Source organism: Megalobrama amblycephala, linkage group LG7, assembly GCF_018812025.1.
Source record: "Megalobrama amblycephala isolate DHTTF-2021 linkage group LG7, ASM1881202v1, whole genome shotgun sequence".
Lineage (NCBI taxonomy): Eukaryota > Metazoa > Chordata > Actinopteri > Cypriniformes > Xenocyprididae > Megalobrama > Megalobrama amblycephala.
In genome coordinates, this window is record NC_063050.1 from 2,023,621 (window position 1) to 2,042,597 (window position 18,977).

Sequence of the window (18,977 nt, forward strand, 5' to 3'; positions counted from 1 at the left end):
ATTTTTTTAATAAAAATGTTGCTATAGTCAAAATAAAATGTTGCCATAAAGGTTTTAAAATGTAGGCCAAGTGTCACTAATTAAACTAGTAAATACAGTTAATTGTCCACCTCTTGGGTGTCTTCATCTCAAGAGAATGCAGAATTCAAGCGACAAATTCCATTTTATAAACAAAGTTTGGGAGGAACACATTCAAACGGTCTTTCTAATCAGCTCGAGAGGAGGAATATATACACAGACAAGAGTCGACTCGCCTATAGTTACTTTGACAGTTTTATATAGTTTTATAAGTGTGCACATATATATATATATATATATATATATATATATATATATATATATATATATATATATATATATATATATATATATATATATATAAAATATACACACACAGTGGGTACGGAAAGTATTCAGACCCCCTTAAATTTTTCACTCTTTATTATATTGCAGCCATTTGCTAAAATCATTTAAGTTTGTTTCATTTTTTCCCTCATTAATGTACACACAGCACCCCATATTGACAGAAAAACACAGAATTGTTGACATTTTTGCAGATTTATTAAAAAAGAAAAACTGAAATATCACATGGTCCTAAGTATTCAGACCCTTTGCTCAGTATTTAGTAGAAGCACCCTTTTGATCTAATACAGCCATGAGTCTTTTTGGGAAAGATGCAACAAGTTTTTCACACCTGGATTTGGGGATCCTCTGCCATTCCTCCTTGCAGATCCTCTCCAGTTCTGTCAGGTTGGATGGTAAACGTTGGTGGACAGCCATTTTTAGGTCTCTCCAGAGATGCTCAATTGGGTTTAAGTCAGGGCTCTGGCTGGCCCATTCAAAAACAGTCACGGAGTTGTTGTGAAGCCACTCCTTCGTTATTTTAGCTGTGTGCTTAGGGTCATTGTCTTGTTGGAAGGTAAACCTTCGGCCCAGTCTGAGGTCCTGAGCACTCTGGAGAAGGTTTTCGTCCAGGATATCCCTGTACTTGGCCGCATTCATCTTTCCCTCGATTGCAACCAGTCGTCCTGTCCCTGCAGCTGAAAAACACCCCCACAGCATGATGCTGCCACCACCATGCTTCACTGTTGGGACTGTATTGGACAGGTGATGAGCAGTGCCTGGTTTTCTCCACACATACCGCTTAGAATTAACCCTCTGGAGTCTGAGGCTGATTTGGGGCCTGGAGAAGTTTTGACATGCCCTGACATTTGTGCTTTTTTCATTTGTTCATAAACACATTAATGACACAAGTGTCATTACACTGTATTCAGCACAAACTAGGCTACAATAATATGTGAGGAACATGTATGTACATGTTTGTGTTTTTGAAGGAATAACGTTTATGCGTGGTTATTGAAAAAACAAAAAACTTAAGTCACTGAAATAAGGCCAAAAAAAGTATATTAAATCTGTGTTCATAAGACTTCTGGGTATTGGAGGTTGTAGACTAGAGCTTTTGCTTCAGACTTATGTAAAAATTATGCTGCCTACTCCTTCATATAAAACAATATATTGATTTAGTTTTTGTAAGTCACTTTTTGTCAAGAAACACAGTATGCGTGAAGGCGTGAATGATCATGAATAATGGGCCATTTACACCTGAGAAGACAAAATAATCAAATAATAATGACCTGAAATGACTTGCATATTAATGAGGCCTTTCAGTCAGGTAGGGTGTGAAAAAACCCTCTGTAATCATGTCTCAGCTCAATTTAAAATAATGGTATTCTATTATATTCTTTAAAATATAATGTATTTCTGTGATGCAAAGTGTCTGAACAATTATGTTACCTCTATGGCAGTTCATATAGGCTTTTAGCTTAAAGCATGCACATTTGGAGAAATATTGATGGATTCTTATATGTTTATGTCAAATTTCTATACAGAGGAGTAATATTTATTCTATATTTATTCTATATATCATCACTATGAGTGCTGGATACAATTCATACTTGCAGCCGGAGGGCGCTCTGTACACCTTTAGGCCACAAATCCATATAAAGAAGAAGAAGAACCAGGAACTAACTGCATGTCTTCTAGAGTTCGCTAACCATGGCTTTAACATCCAGATAAACACTTTTCAAGACAATAAATACACGATTGAGATGATGAATGCATGTATTGCCTCTGAATTTGCGTCTGAATAGCGCTGGCTCCGTGGGTGTGGCCGCATTAGCGGATAATGAGCTGAATCACGGACTTCTGACATGGCTCTCTTTTCATACAGATTACATAAACACAAAATGTTTGTTTTCGATTTGACTTGCACGATTTAAAACCTGACATTTCAACGTTTCTTTAGACATAAGTTTAATTTTTTTGTCATTCGTATTCACTAAGTTACAGTTCATTTTCTGAGAACTATCAGATTGGACTTTGTTCAGAGGGAGACGAGAGATCATGCATCATTTTAGTTTTCTTTATTTTACAAAAAGCACAGCATTTTGTTTTTACTCTGAGTGTACACAAATGAAAGAAGATATTCAACAGATTAAAATGGTGTATAACTCTTAATTGTATGTGCAACATTGACAGAGTATTTTGAGTCTCTTTCACACTGGTAAGAAAAAAAACACGGTGGTATCGCCGGCGATACCCTCAGACCTCAGAGTGTTAAGGCCAAAAAGTTCTATCTTGGTCTCATCAGACCAGAGAATCTTATTTCTCACCATCTTGGAGTCCTTCAGGCGGGCTTTCATGTGTCTTGCACTGAGGAGAGGCTTCCGTTGGGCCACTCTGCCATAAAGCCCCGACTGGTGGAGGGCTGCAGTGATGGTTGACTTTCTACAACTTTCTCCCATCTCCCGACTGAATCTCTGGAGCTCAGCCACAGTGATCTTTGGGTTCTTCTTTACCTCTCTCACCAAGGCTCTTCTCCCCCGATAGCTCGGTTTGGCCGGACGGCCAGCTCTAGGAAGGGTTCTGGTCGTCCCAAACGTCTTACATTTAAGGATTATGGAGGCCACTGTGCTCTTAGGAACCTTAAGTGCAGCAGAAATTTTTTTGTAACCTTGGCCAGATCTGTGCCTTGCCACAATTCTGTCTCTGAGCTCTTCAGGCAATTCCTTTGACCTCATGATTCTCATTTGCTCTGACATGCACTGTGAGCTGTAAGGTCTTATATAGACAGGTGTGTGGCTTTCCTAATCAAGTCCAATCAGTATAATCAAACACAGCTGGACTCAAATGAAGGTGTAGAACCATCTCAAGGATGATCAGAAGAAATGGACAGCACCTGAGATAAATATATGAGTGTCACAGCAAAGGGTCTGAATACTTAGGACCATTTGATATTTCAGTTTTTCTTTTTTAATAAATCTGCAAAAATGTCAACAATTCTGTGTTTTTCTGTCAATATGGGGTGCTGTGTGTACATTAATGAGGAAAAAAATGAACAAATGATTTTAGCAAATGGCTGCAATATAACAAAGAGTGAAAAATTTAAGGGGGTCTGAATACTTTCCGTACCCACTGTATATATTCAATCATTTGTAAGTGTGACCTCATGAAAACCATTGCCACAGGTAATTAGACAATATTTATTTATTTGTTAAAGATTTATTTTTGCCGTCTCATCATATATTTAAATCTATAAATCAAAATGTATTGCATTTATGAAGAAAAGGTTCAGCACCCAAGGCTCTATCACTATTGCCTCAATGGTGTTCAGTGTCTTTGGGTGGATTAGGACTGTTTGTGATTTGGTCTTAGTGACTTAGGAGTCCTCTTCACTACTCCTAACATTTCACAGACTTAGGAGCTTTAAAATGCTTTGTGAAATACTCTTAGAGCAAAAATTTAGGACTCCTAAAATTAGGACTGACACGCCCATTATTTTTAAGAGTTTCTCTTAAATCAGCAAGTTAGGAGCTTCTTTTAGCCTTAAGATGTTTTGTGAATACGGCCCTAGTAGAAGGAAATAATATTAGCTGTCACATAATACAGTAAAATGGGAAACATTTTACAATATGGTTACTCAATTTATTAATATATTTTCAAAATGAAATATAGCTGCAAGCAGCGAAGATGGGCTCAAGCCCGGGAAACTGTGCACGGCAGGCAATGGGCATTTAAAACAGTTAAACATAAAAGAACTATGTCAAAGTCATTTGAATTCACCACATTTACTGCAGAAGTTGGTGCCGCTTTGACCACGAACTGCAACAGCCACGTCTATGAGATCATTGATAGGTCAGTTTCAAATGAGTGCAGAATGTCGTCCGAATGCTGATGTTGTATTATCCTAACAGTTCTCTTCATGTGTTTTTGACCTACCTGAGCTACTGTTTGTACCAATCCTATGCACCAAAAGCATGCTTTCATTTAATTTCAATATGGGTGGTATCCGATGAAAAAAATAATTACAAAATTAATAAATTGAGCCAATTCACAGAAACTGCAAAGATGATTTTAATATTGGTGTCAGATAAGAGTAAAATATATGTCTAGATTTTTCTACTCATTTATGGAAGTTTATTATAAACAGACACTTTTATAAAATCATGTGAAATTCAGTCTTTTTCATTAATTTGAATTTGATCAATAATTAATTTAAAGACATGCGTCATACGTGATGCTCGCAAACACAGCACATGACCTTGTGTAACGGCCATGTCTAGAAAACACACACTATCCTCTGTAAAAAAACACAGATTTGACCAATGTTTGAATCAGTACATGAAATTACAGATGTTGGGTGATAAGAATTGTTACTCAATTCTAACTTAACATTTATAAAACTAATCCTGTCCAAATAGTGATACAGTGTCATAGTTCAGGTTCAAATGAGTGTGAAGTTATCATTTGGAGTTTAAATATTTGTACATCAGTATTTATCTAGAGAGAGAGAGACAGACTGAGATTGAGAAGATTTAACAACATTTTAAACAAAAAATAACATCTAAATTGTGACAGAAAGTTAATATACATGCAAATACAGTGTGAAATAAAAAGAAACTAGTTCATTCATTTTAAATTCATTTAGTCTCAATTATCAATCATACAATCTTAACTTAATTTAAACCAAACAATGATTTTACAAGATATGAGACCATTGCAGTTTCCCTTTTTTGTCCTTACTTTAATCCTTCACCATGGCAACGCCGTTTGAGATATCCTATAATCATTAGCAATTTAGCATCTTCAATGTCTTTGTTTCATGTTCACAGTGTTTGGTGGCGATTGCATGACTCTACAAGGAGTACATAAAATCTTTGATTATTCGCTTGATTATTCAAAAGATCCACATTCAAACCAAAATATCTGTCTTCCTGTTGGTCAGAGCTAATGACTGTAAATGAGAAAGTTGTCTGGCTTAATGAGATCAATATGTGTATATATAGTTTGGTGACTATAAGTAAAAATAACCCACCCCCACACTTTTGTCAAAAGGTGGCGCTACTGTGCCCCTCCTCCCCTCCCGTTTCTAAGGCTTTGCTCGTGTCTACTGGTTGACATCTCTGACATGTGTGTCGAGTTTCATGCTATTGAAGCATGTTAAGAGACTCAAAAGCATCCAAAATTAATAGTAAAGTGTGATGCGTTGCCATGGCTACAGTGTTTGAGATATCATGATTCTTTTCACAGGTCTACATTCACCATGTCTTGACATTATTCTGGTGAAGTTTGAAGCAAATTGGGTAAAAATAACGGTGATCTCAAAGCATGCTGAAAGTAACAGACTTCTTGCTGCCAGTTGGTGGCGCTATAACTTTGACTCACAAGAGTCACATCCATTTATCAAATTCCAGAGCATGTGTTTTTCAAACAACCCGTAATAGCAGACTTCTTGTTGAGCTGGCGTATAACTTAGAGTACAAGTTGTTAGGCCCGATGAGGTCTATATGTGTACCGAGTTTCATACTAATACATGCAAGTGTGTTTGATATACGGACCAAGTTTTCGGACTTTGTTCAAGGGGGCGCCGTAGAGCCCCTGTGCCATGCCCAGGTACCAGCCTCTGTGCTGTCCTAATGGCCACAGTTTCCAATGTGTGTGCCAATTTTTAAGAGTTTTTGAGCATGTTAAGGCCTCCCAAAAGCCCCAGATGTTTGAAAAAAAAAAATCCTTAGAAAAACAATAGGGCCCTGTGCCTGAGTGGCTTGGGCCTTAAAAAGTTAAATGGGCCACTTTTGTTCTCACTACTTTAATTCAATTCACATTTATTTGTATAGCACTTTTCACAATACATATAGTTTCAAAGCAGCTTTACAGAGAATGCATGTCAACATTACAATTTAGAGTGATCTGTTATGAGTTGACTTTGCCTAAATTGTGTAATTTCAGAAATGTACATATGCAAATCACACAGTTAGCTAACAATGTAATAATTTAAGGTAGAAACAACGAGCTCATGGAAGTAATAAATACATGTTAACAATAATTTGGATATATAGCAATATTTGGAATGTGCATGTTGATCCAGAGTTTGTCATCTGAAGTCCTCGCAGGGGTTGGGTTAATCTCTTCATGGGTGGTGATCATCTTCATAAGAGGCTGGATCCAAACTGAAGCTGATGTACTTGGGACGGGCTTCCCGAGATATAACATTTACATTTATTTACCTTTATACATTTAGCAGACGCTTTCATCCAAAGCGACTTACATTGCATTATACCATACATTAGTATCTGAGTATGTGCAATCCCTGGGATCGAACCCATGACCTTGGCATTGCTAGTGCCACGCTCTAACCACTGAGCTACAGGAAAGCAAATGGAGAAGAATTAGCGTAGCTGCTGTTCATAACATTAAGCAAAGATAGTCATGTGCATTTGATCTGATATAAGATGCACTATGTGAATGCTTGGCTAAAGAGATGCGTCTTTAATCTAGATTTAAACTGGATGAGTGAGTCTGAGCCCCAAACATTATCAGGAAGGCTATTCCAGAGTTTAGGAGCCAAATGTGAAAACGCTCTTCCTCCTTTAGTGGACTTAGCTATCCTAGGTACAACCAGAAGTCCAGAGTTTTGTGATCTTAAAGGGTCATGAAACCCAGGTCGTTCACACCTCAAAGTTAAAAAAAAGTCTGTTCAAATGGGCGTGTAAAGCTCTGGAAAAGTGGGAGTGTTAGAGGGGGAGAAGAGGGGAGAGAACAACCAATGAAGCACAGACATAGAACACACTCATTATACAGAATAATGAATATTAATACATGAGCACGGAGTGACAACAAATGACAACAAACTCCCAAGGGAGAATGTGAAAGAATATTTAATAGGGCTAATAATAGGCTACTTTGATTACATTTACGAGCACTGCAGTCTCAAAATCAGTCTTTTATAATAATCGTGTCGTCACGTTCAGATAGGCTACACCACTGTATCAGCGTCCAGTTTGCACATATAATTCATTTGAACAAGACTTGATGAAATATGTATGCATAACTACACCGTGCTGGTTAATGTTTGGTGCAGGAGAATGTGTGAAATAAAAACTTTAAACACGGATACTTTATTCTGTATGAGCTATGTGTCACGTGACTAGTGTTATTAAACTCATCGCGGAGCTCCGCGCTGAAAGTTCTGACTGCATCGCGAGCAAAATACAAACACTCATGTGCTGCTGTGCTGAGGGAAACAGCCTACGGCTCGCATGTTTGAATGCAGCTAGAGCAGGCAGAGGAGAATGAGCCACACTTTTGTGACATTTGAATTCTCCGCTGTAATGCGATCTCACGCGAATCGCTCGAAACGGTCTACGTCAGCATGTTCGACCATGCCCATACTTGGGCTGACAGTACACGATTACGTCAGATTTTGTGACGTTGCTCCGACTCAGCTTTTCAAACAGGAAGACAGAAATCACTCTGAAAAATGCAAAAATAACTATTTTTCACTTATGAATAACATTAATCAGTATCTTTAGTGTTTTCAATGATGTGCAGCCTATACATATCTGTTTACATCTCAAAAAAAGTGTTTTAGGGGTTCATGACCCTTTAAATAGCGTGAAGGATTGTATGGCGATAGAAGATCGGTTAAGTACACAGGAGCTAAACCATTTAGAGCCTTATAGGTCATTAGCAATACTTTATAATCGATACAGAACTTAATGGGTAACCAGTGTAGAGATGATAAAATTGGTGTTATATGATCATATTTTCTGGACCTGGTAAGAACTCTAGCAGCTGCATTTTGTACTAATTGTAGCTTGTTTATTGAGGAAGCAGGACAACCAGCTAATAATGCATTACAGTAATCTAGTCGAGACGTCATGAAAGCATGAACTAACTTTTCTGCATCAGAAATAGATAACATATTCCGTATCTTAGCAATGTTTATGAGGTGGAAGAAGATAGATAGATAGATGAGATGAGATGAGATAGATAGATAGATTTAGTTTGATAGATAGATAGATAGATAGATTTAGTTTGATAGATAGATAGATAGATAGATAGATAGATAAGATGAGATGAGATAGATAGATAGATTTAGTTTGATAGATAGATAGATAGATAGATAGATTTAGTTTGATAGATAGATAGATAGATAGATAGATAAGATGAGATGAGATGAGATAGATAGATTTAGTTTGATAGATAGATAGATAGATAGATAGTTGTCACAGATGGTTATTATGGAGTTTTTATAGAGTTATTAGCATGTTCTCAGCCCACTTCAGCACTTAGCTAATCACCATTAGCATGTAGCTATTCACTGCTAGCATGTGTAGCATGTTGGAAGTCCAGATTGCTAGCATGAGTCAAAAGAGCCAACCGCCATGCCTGTACGATGATCTGATGCAGAGATATAAGTTGCGTCCCAAATGACACACTATACACTATGTACTTGTACTTCATCCATGTGAGTGAGTGAGTGAAGTGACATGTGGCCAAGTATGGTGAACAGGGCTTGACATTAACACCTGCCAACCCGCCAAATGATAGATTTCAGCTGTGGCGGGTAAGACAGCCACTCCCACTAGCCACTTTGGCGGGTTGAATATAATTTTAGTTTACAGCCAAATGATCGTCGAAGATCGTCGTAGCACAAAATTACAATCCAATCACACAATTCGTTATTTACGTGCAGTTAGTGAAGGAGGGATAGGCGGAATTGCCCTGAATGACACGCAACAGAAGCGCTCTCTCTGTCGCGCGCGCGATCAGTTCTTCTCGCGCCTGAATAGTCACGTGCACACAGATGTCTAAATGTCCATCGTGTGGAGTATCTCGCGTGAATACAGTGGGTTATGGCTTAAGTGGACATAAACAGGTGGGTAATGACTGAATATGCGTCAGTTATGTCCATGCATTCAGCTGCCCAATTAAATAGGCCTACCTGTCTGTCATTAATATTAATCAAACAACAAAAGATGTTAATTACATGTAGACTATATGTTAAATAAACCTATTGTATCTGTAAAAAGATTATTTTTAATTTACTATTGTTTTTGTAATTTGCTTCTTTGTTCTTTTATATAGCCTAACACAAATAACTTATCTCATATTAGCCCATGCTCATATTGTCCACCTCTTGCCCACCTGTACATACCAGCTGATATACAATGTAGTCTTGATTTGGGTGGTCAATCTGCATTTAAAAGTTTGAAAGGGTTTTAAATCTTCTAAATCAAGTAAAATGACTCAAAATAAAGTAATTTAAGCATAACAAAGTCAACTTTAATCATATAAAATGTAATTTACCAACATCAAAATTTTGGCCAGTTAAAATGCTGAGTGGCTAGTAACTTTGAAAAACAACTAGCCACAGTGGCTGGTGAGCAAAAAAGTTAATGTCAAGCCCTGATGGTGACCCATACTCAGAATTTGTGCTCTGCATTTAACCCATCCAAGTGTACACACACAGCAGTGAACACACACACACACACCGTGAACACACACCCGGAGCAGTGGGCAGCCATTGCTGCGGCGCCCAGGGAGCAGTTGGGGGTACGGTGCCTTGCTCAAGGGTCTCACCTCAGGCGTGGTATTGAGGGTGGAGAGAGCGCTGGACATTCACTCCCCTCACCGACAATCCCTGCTGGACCTGAGACTCGAACCCATGACCTTTGGGTTACAAGTCCGACTCTATCCATTAGTCCACGACTGCCCCTGTACCTCTGCACCTCTGATATTGGGTCTGATATTGGGACTTTGGGTTGCTAGAGTATTCTATATATGATAGATAGATAGATAGATAGATATGATTAGAAATATTAGAATGGAAGTTTGAATGAGTTTGAATGGATTAGAAATAGTACATAGAATGGCAGTTGAGTCTAATTGAGTTTTTGAGTCTAATGGGCTTCCGTAGTTTAAATTTGAATTTTGACAGTTGGAGTTTGAAAGTCTTGGCTCATTTGAACATTCCGTCAATGAAAGTCAATGGGATTTTTCCGAGCTTTAATAGTCATTTTTAGGAAAACCGTAAGTGGGATCAGTTAGAAAAGATATAGCACACTAAGTCAGAACAGTCTGAAGGTCTGACCCGAGTTTCGAGTTTGTGGAGTTAAAGCTCTAGGAGGAGTAGCAGTCAGAAATGCATTACAGTATGTTGGCTTTTTCAAGTCAACTTAATAATATCACATATAAAGGGAGACATTTTACTATAATAGTTACACATTTATTAATATATTTTCAAAATGATATGGTTAAAAGTATTTGTTCACAGTTTATACAAATAAGTTCATGCCTTAACAAATCATAGTTTGTATCATCCATTAACATGGTAATTAAAAATCCTCTTTGTACATCATGATATCTTATGCATATTATATGAACAGAAAAGAGACTTTATTTAAAAGTATTGTTGTTAAATACTGTAGATCTGATCACAATCCATGTGAAAACAGCTTATATAAAAGAAAATGACATGTATGAGTAGTGAACGGTATATGACGGTTAAGCCCCGCCCCTCACTTCCTGTTCTGTGGTTCTGAAACTGCTGGATCTGCGGATCTGCAGCTGGACACTATTGTGTCAGGATTGGGCTCTGTAAACAGCATTTCTCTAAATATCTTCTGTGTTGGAGGATTTCTGCATGTGTTAGTAATGGATGATGGGATGATTTTCTCCTGATTATAATCACACTCTTCATGTCTCTTGATTTCCACAGAAGCTGATCCCAAGACCAGGAACGACTTCCTTCAGTGTAAGTCACTGAGAAAACAAGCAGATAAACTCTCTGAGTGTGTTCATGTTCTTCCTGGAGAAGGAGAAAGAAAACGTCTCGGGTTACTGGTGTAACCCTGGTTCCCTGAATAAGGGAACGAGACGCTACGTCGAAACGACGTGATGGGAACCCTCTGCGCATTGCGTCGTGAAGCACTTCTGTATCCAACCAATGATGAGACGGGACGTCAGAGGCGGGTGACGTCACGGACCAGGAAGCTATAAAGCACACCCAGAACAAAGAACGCTAGCTTCTGGAATATGTCTGAAGTAAGCGCTCATAGGTATGCCGGGGGTACGGCAACGTGACGTAGCGTCTCGTTCCCTTATTCAGGGAACCAGGGTTACACCAGTAACCCGAGACGTTCCCTTTCATGGGAACTATCGACGCTACGTCGAAACGACGTGATGGGAACGCTATCCCAACTAGGCCGTACAGCCAAATACATGTCTGTTATCTTGTTGACAGTACCGCTGAACCTGGAGTGGAGTTAATATCTAGATTATAAAATCTAATAAAAGTGTGCTGGGATGACCATCCAGCTGCATCACAAATATCCGACATGGGAACTCCTGACACCAAGGCCTTAGAGGCCGCCATACCCCTTGTAGAATGAGCCCGGACCACCAAAGGACATGGTCGTCCGGCTGCTTTGTACGCAAGAGAAATGGCCTCGACCACCCACTTGCTCATCCTCTGCTTAGACGCTGGGCCCCTTTCTTAGGGGACCCATAACATACAAACAATTGGTCTGTCTTACGCCACAGGGCAGCTCTGTGAACATAAGTATCTAGGGCCCGGACAGGGCAAAGCAGATTAAGTTTTTCCTGATCCGCACTCCTAAATGGAGGAGGACAAAAGGCCTGAAGTACAATAGGACCCGGAACATTAGTGGGGACCTTGGGCACATAGCCCGGTCTAGTGTGTAGGAATGCCTTCACCATTCCTGGTGCAAATTCCAAACATGATGGCAAAACTGATAACGCCTGCAGGTCTCCAATTCTTTTAAGAGACGAGATCGCCAATAAAAATATGGTCTTGAGTGTAAGGAACTTCGCAGAAACTTGTTCTAGTGGTTCGAAAGGTGCCTCAGCTAACCCTTCTAACACTACAGCCAAATCCCAGGCTGGAGTCCTAGAACGTACCACAGGTCTCAGTCTTAGAGTACCACGGAGGAAGCGTATTACTAGGGGTCTCGACCCACCGAGGAACCCCCTAAAGGAACATGAAATGCAGAAATAGCTGCAACATAAACCTTTAGTGTTGAGTGAGTTAACCCTTCCGAGAATTTTTCTTGGAGGAACTGAAGCACCAAATTTACAGGTGCGTGGAGAGGGTCCGTTCCGTGTTGATTACACCAAGCAACGAACAACTTCCATTTATATAGATATAACTTCCTCGTGGAGGGAGCTCTGGAGTTGAGAATGGTCTCCACAACCTCAGTTGAGAGACCAGAGTCTATGAACCTGGCCCCCTCAGAGGCCAGGCCCACAGTTTCCATAATTCCGGGCGAGGATGGAGTATCGTACCGCCCGCTTGTGACAGGAGATCCTGTCTGAGTGGAAGCTCCATCGGGGAGCCGTCTAGTAGAGATATTAGGTTTGCAAACCAAAACCTTGTCGGCCAGTATGGGGCCACCAGTATTAGACTGACCCCTTCCTGGCGGATTTTCTCCAGTACTCCTGGGAGCAGAGCAACCGGGGGAAAAGCGTACAGACGTAGCCTCGGCCACGTCTGCACCATGGCATCCAGCCCTAGAGGTGCTGGGTGCGTTAGAGAGTACCATAGTGGACACTGAGTCGACTCTTTTGAAGCAAATAGATAGACTTCCGCTCGACCGTACTTCTGCCATAGGAGCTCCGCCACCTCGGTGTGGAGTCTCCACTCCCCGGGCCTCGGCCCCTGTCTCGACAGGGCTTCTGCCCCCACATTCTGATTCCCTGGAATATATGCCGCTCTGAGCGAGAGGAACTTCTCCTGGGACCACAGGAGGATCTGCCGTGCCAAGTAGTATAGTTGGCGAGACCGTAGACCCCCCTGGTGATTGATATAAGCGACCACCGTCGTGTTGTCCGTGCGGACCAACACGTGATGGTCTCTCAGGTCTGGGAGGAAGTATTTTAATGCAAGAAATACCGCCATCATTTCCAGCCGATTTATGTGCCAGGAACGTTGATGGTCCTCCCAGAGACCCTGAGCCGAGCGACCACTCATGATCGCCCCCCAGCCCGTGAGGGAAGCATCTGTCGTAAGCATTCTGCGACGACGAGAAGTCCCCAACACAGGACCTTGGGACAAGAACCAAGGCTTCCTCCACACGGCCAGAGCTCGAAGGCATCGCCGCGAGACTTTGAACGTGTGGAAAGGGTTTCTCCTCGGAGAAAACCCCTTGGTCTTGAGCCACCACTGTAAGGGTCTCATGTGCAGCAGGCCAAAAGGTATCACGTTGGACGCAGCTGCCATCAGACCCAACAGTCTCTGAAACTGTTTCACAGTGAGTGACTGGCCTGTCTTTACCCCATTCACGGCTCCGAGAATGGAATTCACACGAGCAGGTGACAGATAAGCCTGCATCGTGGTGGAATCCCAAACTACCCCTAGATAGTTGGTAATTTGACTTGGAACCAATGCACTTTTCTTTGCGTTGAGCCTCAGCCCAAGCTTTTTCATGTGTGACAGAACAACATCTCGATGCTGAGCTGCCAGCTGCTCCGTTTGAGCTAATATCAACCAATCGTCGATGTAATTCACTACGCGGATGCCCTGGAGTCTCAATGGAGCCAGAGCTGCATCCACGCACTTCGTGAAAGTGCGGGGTGATAAGGATAGGCCAAATGGAAGAACCCTGTATTGGTAAGCTTCGCCCCTGAAAACAAACCTGAGGAACTTCCTGTGAGAAGGATGGATGGATACATGGAAGTATGCGTCCTTCAGATCTATCGCCACAAACCAGTCCTCGGACCTGATCTGTGGGACAATCTGTCTGAGTGTAAGCATTTTGAACTTTAGTTTTTGTACAGAACGATTTAGTATTCGTAAATCGATTATGGGACGCAACCCTCCATCCTTCTTTGGAACGATAAAGTAACGGCTGTAAAACCCTGACAGCTTGCTGGGAGGAGGAACCCTTTCTATAGCCCCCTTTTGCAAAAGTGTCATAACCTCTTGTTCCATAACCAGAGACTGCTCTGGGGTTACCACTGTGGGAAGAACCCCGTTGAACCTGGGCGGTTGAGAACCGAACTGTATTCTATGGCCTCTGGTGTTTTTTGAGCACTTGGCTCGTTGGTCTGGACCGGCGCACCGGTAGGATCGGAGGATCGGTAGGAACCGCTGCGCCCTGTCGCACACTGGGTGGCAGGGTTGGCAGAACGGCCCCTTGAGGGCACCGAAGATGCGCTGACACTTGATGTTTTAATATCAGGACCTCTCCGGAGGGGACTGCCCTCTGAAACCCTGGACGACTGGCGTCAGGATTTCTTCGAGGCCTTCCGAGAGATAATAACGGTCCTCAGATCCGTTCTACCTCTGGAAGGCCTCGCCTGCGTTGACCGCCCCGGTCCCCAAGCTTTTTGCGGGGGAGCACGGGTGGCCACGCTGGCTTTTTGTTGCTCTCTACGAGCAGAGGAGCTGGCTACCGGCCGAGGCTGCTCCCGCCCAGCAGTCTCGGGGGGATTAGTGCGGCGGGGAAGGAATCTCTGGAAGGCCGCTGACTGTTTACGTGTCTCCTGGAACCTGTCGACGGCTGATGACATAGCATCGCCGAACAGGCCCACAGGAGACAGCGGCGCATCCAGGAGGACATTTTTATCCTTATCTTTGATGTCAGATAGATTCAGCCACAGATGCCTCTCCGTGGCCACCAGGGCTGCCATAGAGCGGCCGATTGACTTGGCCGTCTCCTTGGTGGCCCGGAGAGCAAGATCTGTGGCTTTACGGATTTCCTGCACCGTTTCAAATGTCGCTTCCCCGCTCTCGTCGATTTCCCCCAGCAGGTCAGCTTGGTAGGCTTGTAAAATTGACATAGTATCTAAACAAGCCGCCGCCTGACCTGCCGCCGAATAAGCCTTGCCCACCAAGCCCGATGTTGTTCTTAGGGGCTTAGTGGGCAGTGTCGGGGTCTTGAGGGACGATGCTGACTCAGGCGAGAGATAGCCCGCAAGCGTCTCTTCTACCTGAGGCATCGCCCCATAGCCGTAGTGTTTCAGCCCCATAATATTACTATATGTGGATGTTTGGGGGCTGAAAACACGATATTGGACTATATTTTCTACACTGAAATATATATATATATGTATATATATATGTATATAGTGATGTGCTTTAACTGAATCTTGTCCTCAGACGAAGATATCAGCAACGTGGTAGACAAACAACACCAAATAAGACACACAAGATACAGATAGCGCTTACTGAAGACAACAGAAGCTAGCGTTCTTTGTTCTGGGTGTGCTTTATAGCTTCCTGGTCCGTGACGTCACCCGCCTCTGACGTCCCGTCTCATCATTGGTTGGATACAGAAGTGCTTCACGACGCAATGCGCAGAGGGTTCCCATCACGTCGTTTCAACGTAGCGTCGATAGTTCCCATGAAAGGGAACATGACAGAAGAGTGTTAGAGTTGATCATGATAATGATGATTTAAACAGGATTAAACTGAGACACTGATGATGTACTGAACATGAAGAGTTCAGATACATTAATAGATCAGATTGATCATTCCTGATTGTGATGTGTTTTATCTCCATCAGATTCCCATCGGATCACTCTGGATCTGAATACAGTGGATAAACTCCTCCGTCTGTCTGAGAGGAACACAGTGATTACTGACACTGACACACCACAGTCGTATCCTGATCATCCAGACAGATTTGATGGTCCTCAGGTGTTGTGTAGAGAGAGTGTGTGTGATCGACGCTGTTACTGGGAGATTGAGTGCAGTGGACGTGTGTCTATATCAGTGTCATATAAGAGCATCAGCAGGAAGGGAGGGGGTGTAGAGTGTGAGTTTGGATCTAATGATCAGTCCTGGAGTTTGATCTGCTATCCTGACAGTTACACATTCAGACACAATAAGATAGAGACTGATCTCCCTGTAGAGCCCAACATCAGTACAGTAGAAGAGAATGGGTATCACTATAGAGTAGGAGTGAATGATGATGATGATGATGAGGAGGAGGAGGAGAATCACTATAGAGTAGGAGTGTATGTGGATCACAGTGCAGGAACTCTGTCCTTCTACAGCGTCTCTGGAGACACGATGATCCTCATCCACACAGTCCAGACCACATTCACTCAACCGCTCTATCCTGGGTTTGGGCTATGTTATGGATCAGTGAAACTGTGTTGATGAATCAGAACAGAGAGACTCTACCCATAATGCTTTGAGCTCATGATGAATCAGTGGCTGTGTCTGAAACCGCCTACTCAATGAGTTAATTAATTTCAATAAGTACTTACTTAACAAGCGCTAAAAGAGTAGGTACTTAGCCAAATCTCGTAGAGTATGAATGAGATCCAAATATAATCCGCCATGTTGACGTTATCAGTGACAGGTTTAATTATGTAAATATCTTTTTCTCTACTGTATTGATTAAACTTCTTGTTGAAGAAACAGCTGCCAGTAATTTTGTGATTGTAGTTCGACTAATATATTTTGGGTTAATTTGAGTTCTCAGCAGGTGACTCCGCGCCGGATCCGTTTTCAAACCGGCAAATCCGCGTTACAGTCACCTCCGTTTCACTGCTCTAATACGGATCCGGCCCGGTCCCGGGTTCAGTGGGCGGGAACAACAGTCGCAAAGCAGATTCGGCCCGTATCCGTGGAAACGAGCGCGTGAATCTTTTTCTGGAGTTTAGAAGAGGAGGCGAGACAGGACTAACTGCAGAACCGCAGATCCGTACGCCATGACAGTCTGAGGACGACAGCGCCAGACCAACAGCCTGAGGGCGGAAGTGGGCGGAAACAATCTAACTGAAATGATAGATAGATACTCGCATTGTGTTAATAGCTTAATCATATACACACAAACACATAAGTTACGAGATATATATAGCCTTTGTTTTATGTCTTAAATAATTAACTGAATATAAATTGAACACAAAGCCTAAACACTAAAAATGATAAACATTTATTAATTTGTCATAAAATGTATATTTTACTCAGGTATTTCAGAATGAACCATTGTTTTTCATGATATATAATACGCATTACACGGTTGTACACTAGATTGCATGAATTAAGCAAATTCAGATCCATCAAACCCAAAAACAAAACACAAAAGTTATTTAATTGTAATAAAATGTACTTTTCCCCATAAGTAGCAAAAGCATTATATAGCTACTAGCTGTGCTTTGCTCTAAAAAATTACAAAATCAGACCAAAGTGAGTGTAAATTGAACAGCAGGTACATGATGACAAATTAAATCTTAAAAAAAAATCAAATCTCCATAAACATGCGATTAATTAACAAGACTGTTCTTGTCCAGAAACTCATTAAGAAAAATGTCCATATCATCCTTAATTTGTAAGCGAAACACTAAAGGCTCTTTGGCCAGTTGTGTGTCATCATCCGTTTCAGCCTGTGAAAGTTGAAGAAGGGCTTTTCCTGGTCTTCCTCTTTCAATATCAGAAAGCAAAGCTCTTCTTCTTTCTCTTTGTTCAGTTTTAATTTTTTTTAAAAAAGGCAAGCAATTCACATGTCTTTTCACACTGCACTTCCACTGTCCTGGAGTGATTCTGCTTGTCAATTTACTGCATTGCAAAATCAAGACAGAAAAACTTTAATATGTAACCATAACAATTGCATAAAAGAGACAAGTTTTGTTGTTCTAAAGTCAAAATTACTACTTACTGAATAGCAAAAACAACATTTTAAATCCAGAATACAAAAGAAACGTCCATACCTCCATGAACAACAGCCTTTCTGAAGTGAATTTGAAGGTGTTCACTCGACCTGTGCCGTCTGGTTGGTTTAAGAGCACTGGACAGTGGAAACTGTTGCAGCACGTTTTGCATCGCAGTAAATGAAGTAAAGCGGAGCATCTCCCAACATTAACATGCCTCTAAACACTGATCAGTATTGTTAAATGTGACCAATGAAATAAAATACAGCACCAACAACAAGTAAAATCACAAACCATGAATATGTAACCTGTGACACTGTCACACAAAATGCATGTTTTACCGCTCTATTTACAATGATTTTATGTATAATGGAGTTTTAATTGGTTTACATGTGCTTTAGTCCATTTTATTCCTCTTAACATTTTAAGTGTGTATGTCTTTAAGAGATGAATGGTTGGCCTGTCATGTGACCAGTCACATGACAGGAAGCAGGAAAAATATCTGTATAAAGAGAGCAGCAAACAGAGACTCACTAACAGTCATCTTAACTGGATTGTGGAGTTACCATTTGCGGACTTACCTCTCCAGACACAACTTTTGGACTATCACTACTTGGACATTTGTATATACACTGGTGGACACTCACATTGGGACTTTTATCAGCACACTAGGATTCTTGGACTGTTTTAGGGTATGGTATTTGGGACTGTATGCTTTTAACAGACTGAGTTTTCCTGGTTTTATTGTGTTGTTTTAAAGTTCCTGTGAATATTGTAAATACACATTTCTTATTTAAGTTTATCATATGTTTTATGTCTCATTCTTTTAACCACTAACAAACTCACACAGTAAAATCTGACCCCATTTTAAATCATGTGACTCAACCAATTTGGCTGATCGTTACAAACCACCCAGGTGAAAAAATACTATAGTGAATATAGTCTTTCTGAACCATACTAAAGTACATTTTTGTATACTGTGTATATTACAGTATTTACAACACAATTGTGAC

The 18,977-nt window shown here is 41.2% G+C and overlaps 1 protein-coding gene across 3 annotated transcripts in view; it reads left to right on the plus strand.

Annotated features, from left to right (window-relative positions):
- LOC125271011 (stonustoxin subunit alpha-like) overlaps positions 1-18,656 on the plus strand; it is a 46,598-nt gene extending 27,942 nt beyond the window's left edge. For all 3 annotated transcript variants that reach the window (XM_048194933.1, XM_048194934.1, XM_048194932.1), the window contains 2 exons: positions 11,063-11,098; positions 15,870-18,656. In XM_048194933.1, coding sequence (XP_048050890.1) covers positions 11,063-11,098; positions 15,870-16,468 — 635 coding nt within the window. In that variant the 3' untranslated portion in view covers positions 16,469-18,656. The remainder of the gene's footprint in view (positions 1-11,062; positions 11,099-15,869) is intronic.
- Positions 18,657-18,977: the final 321 nt, after the last annotated feature.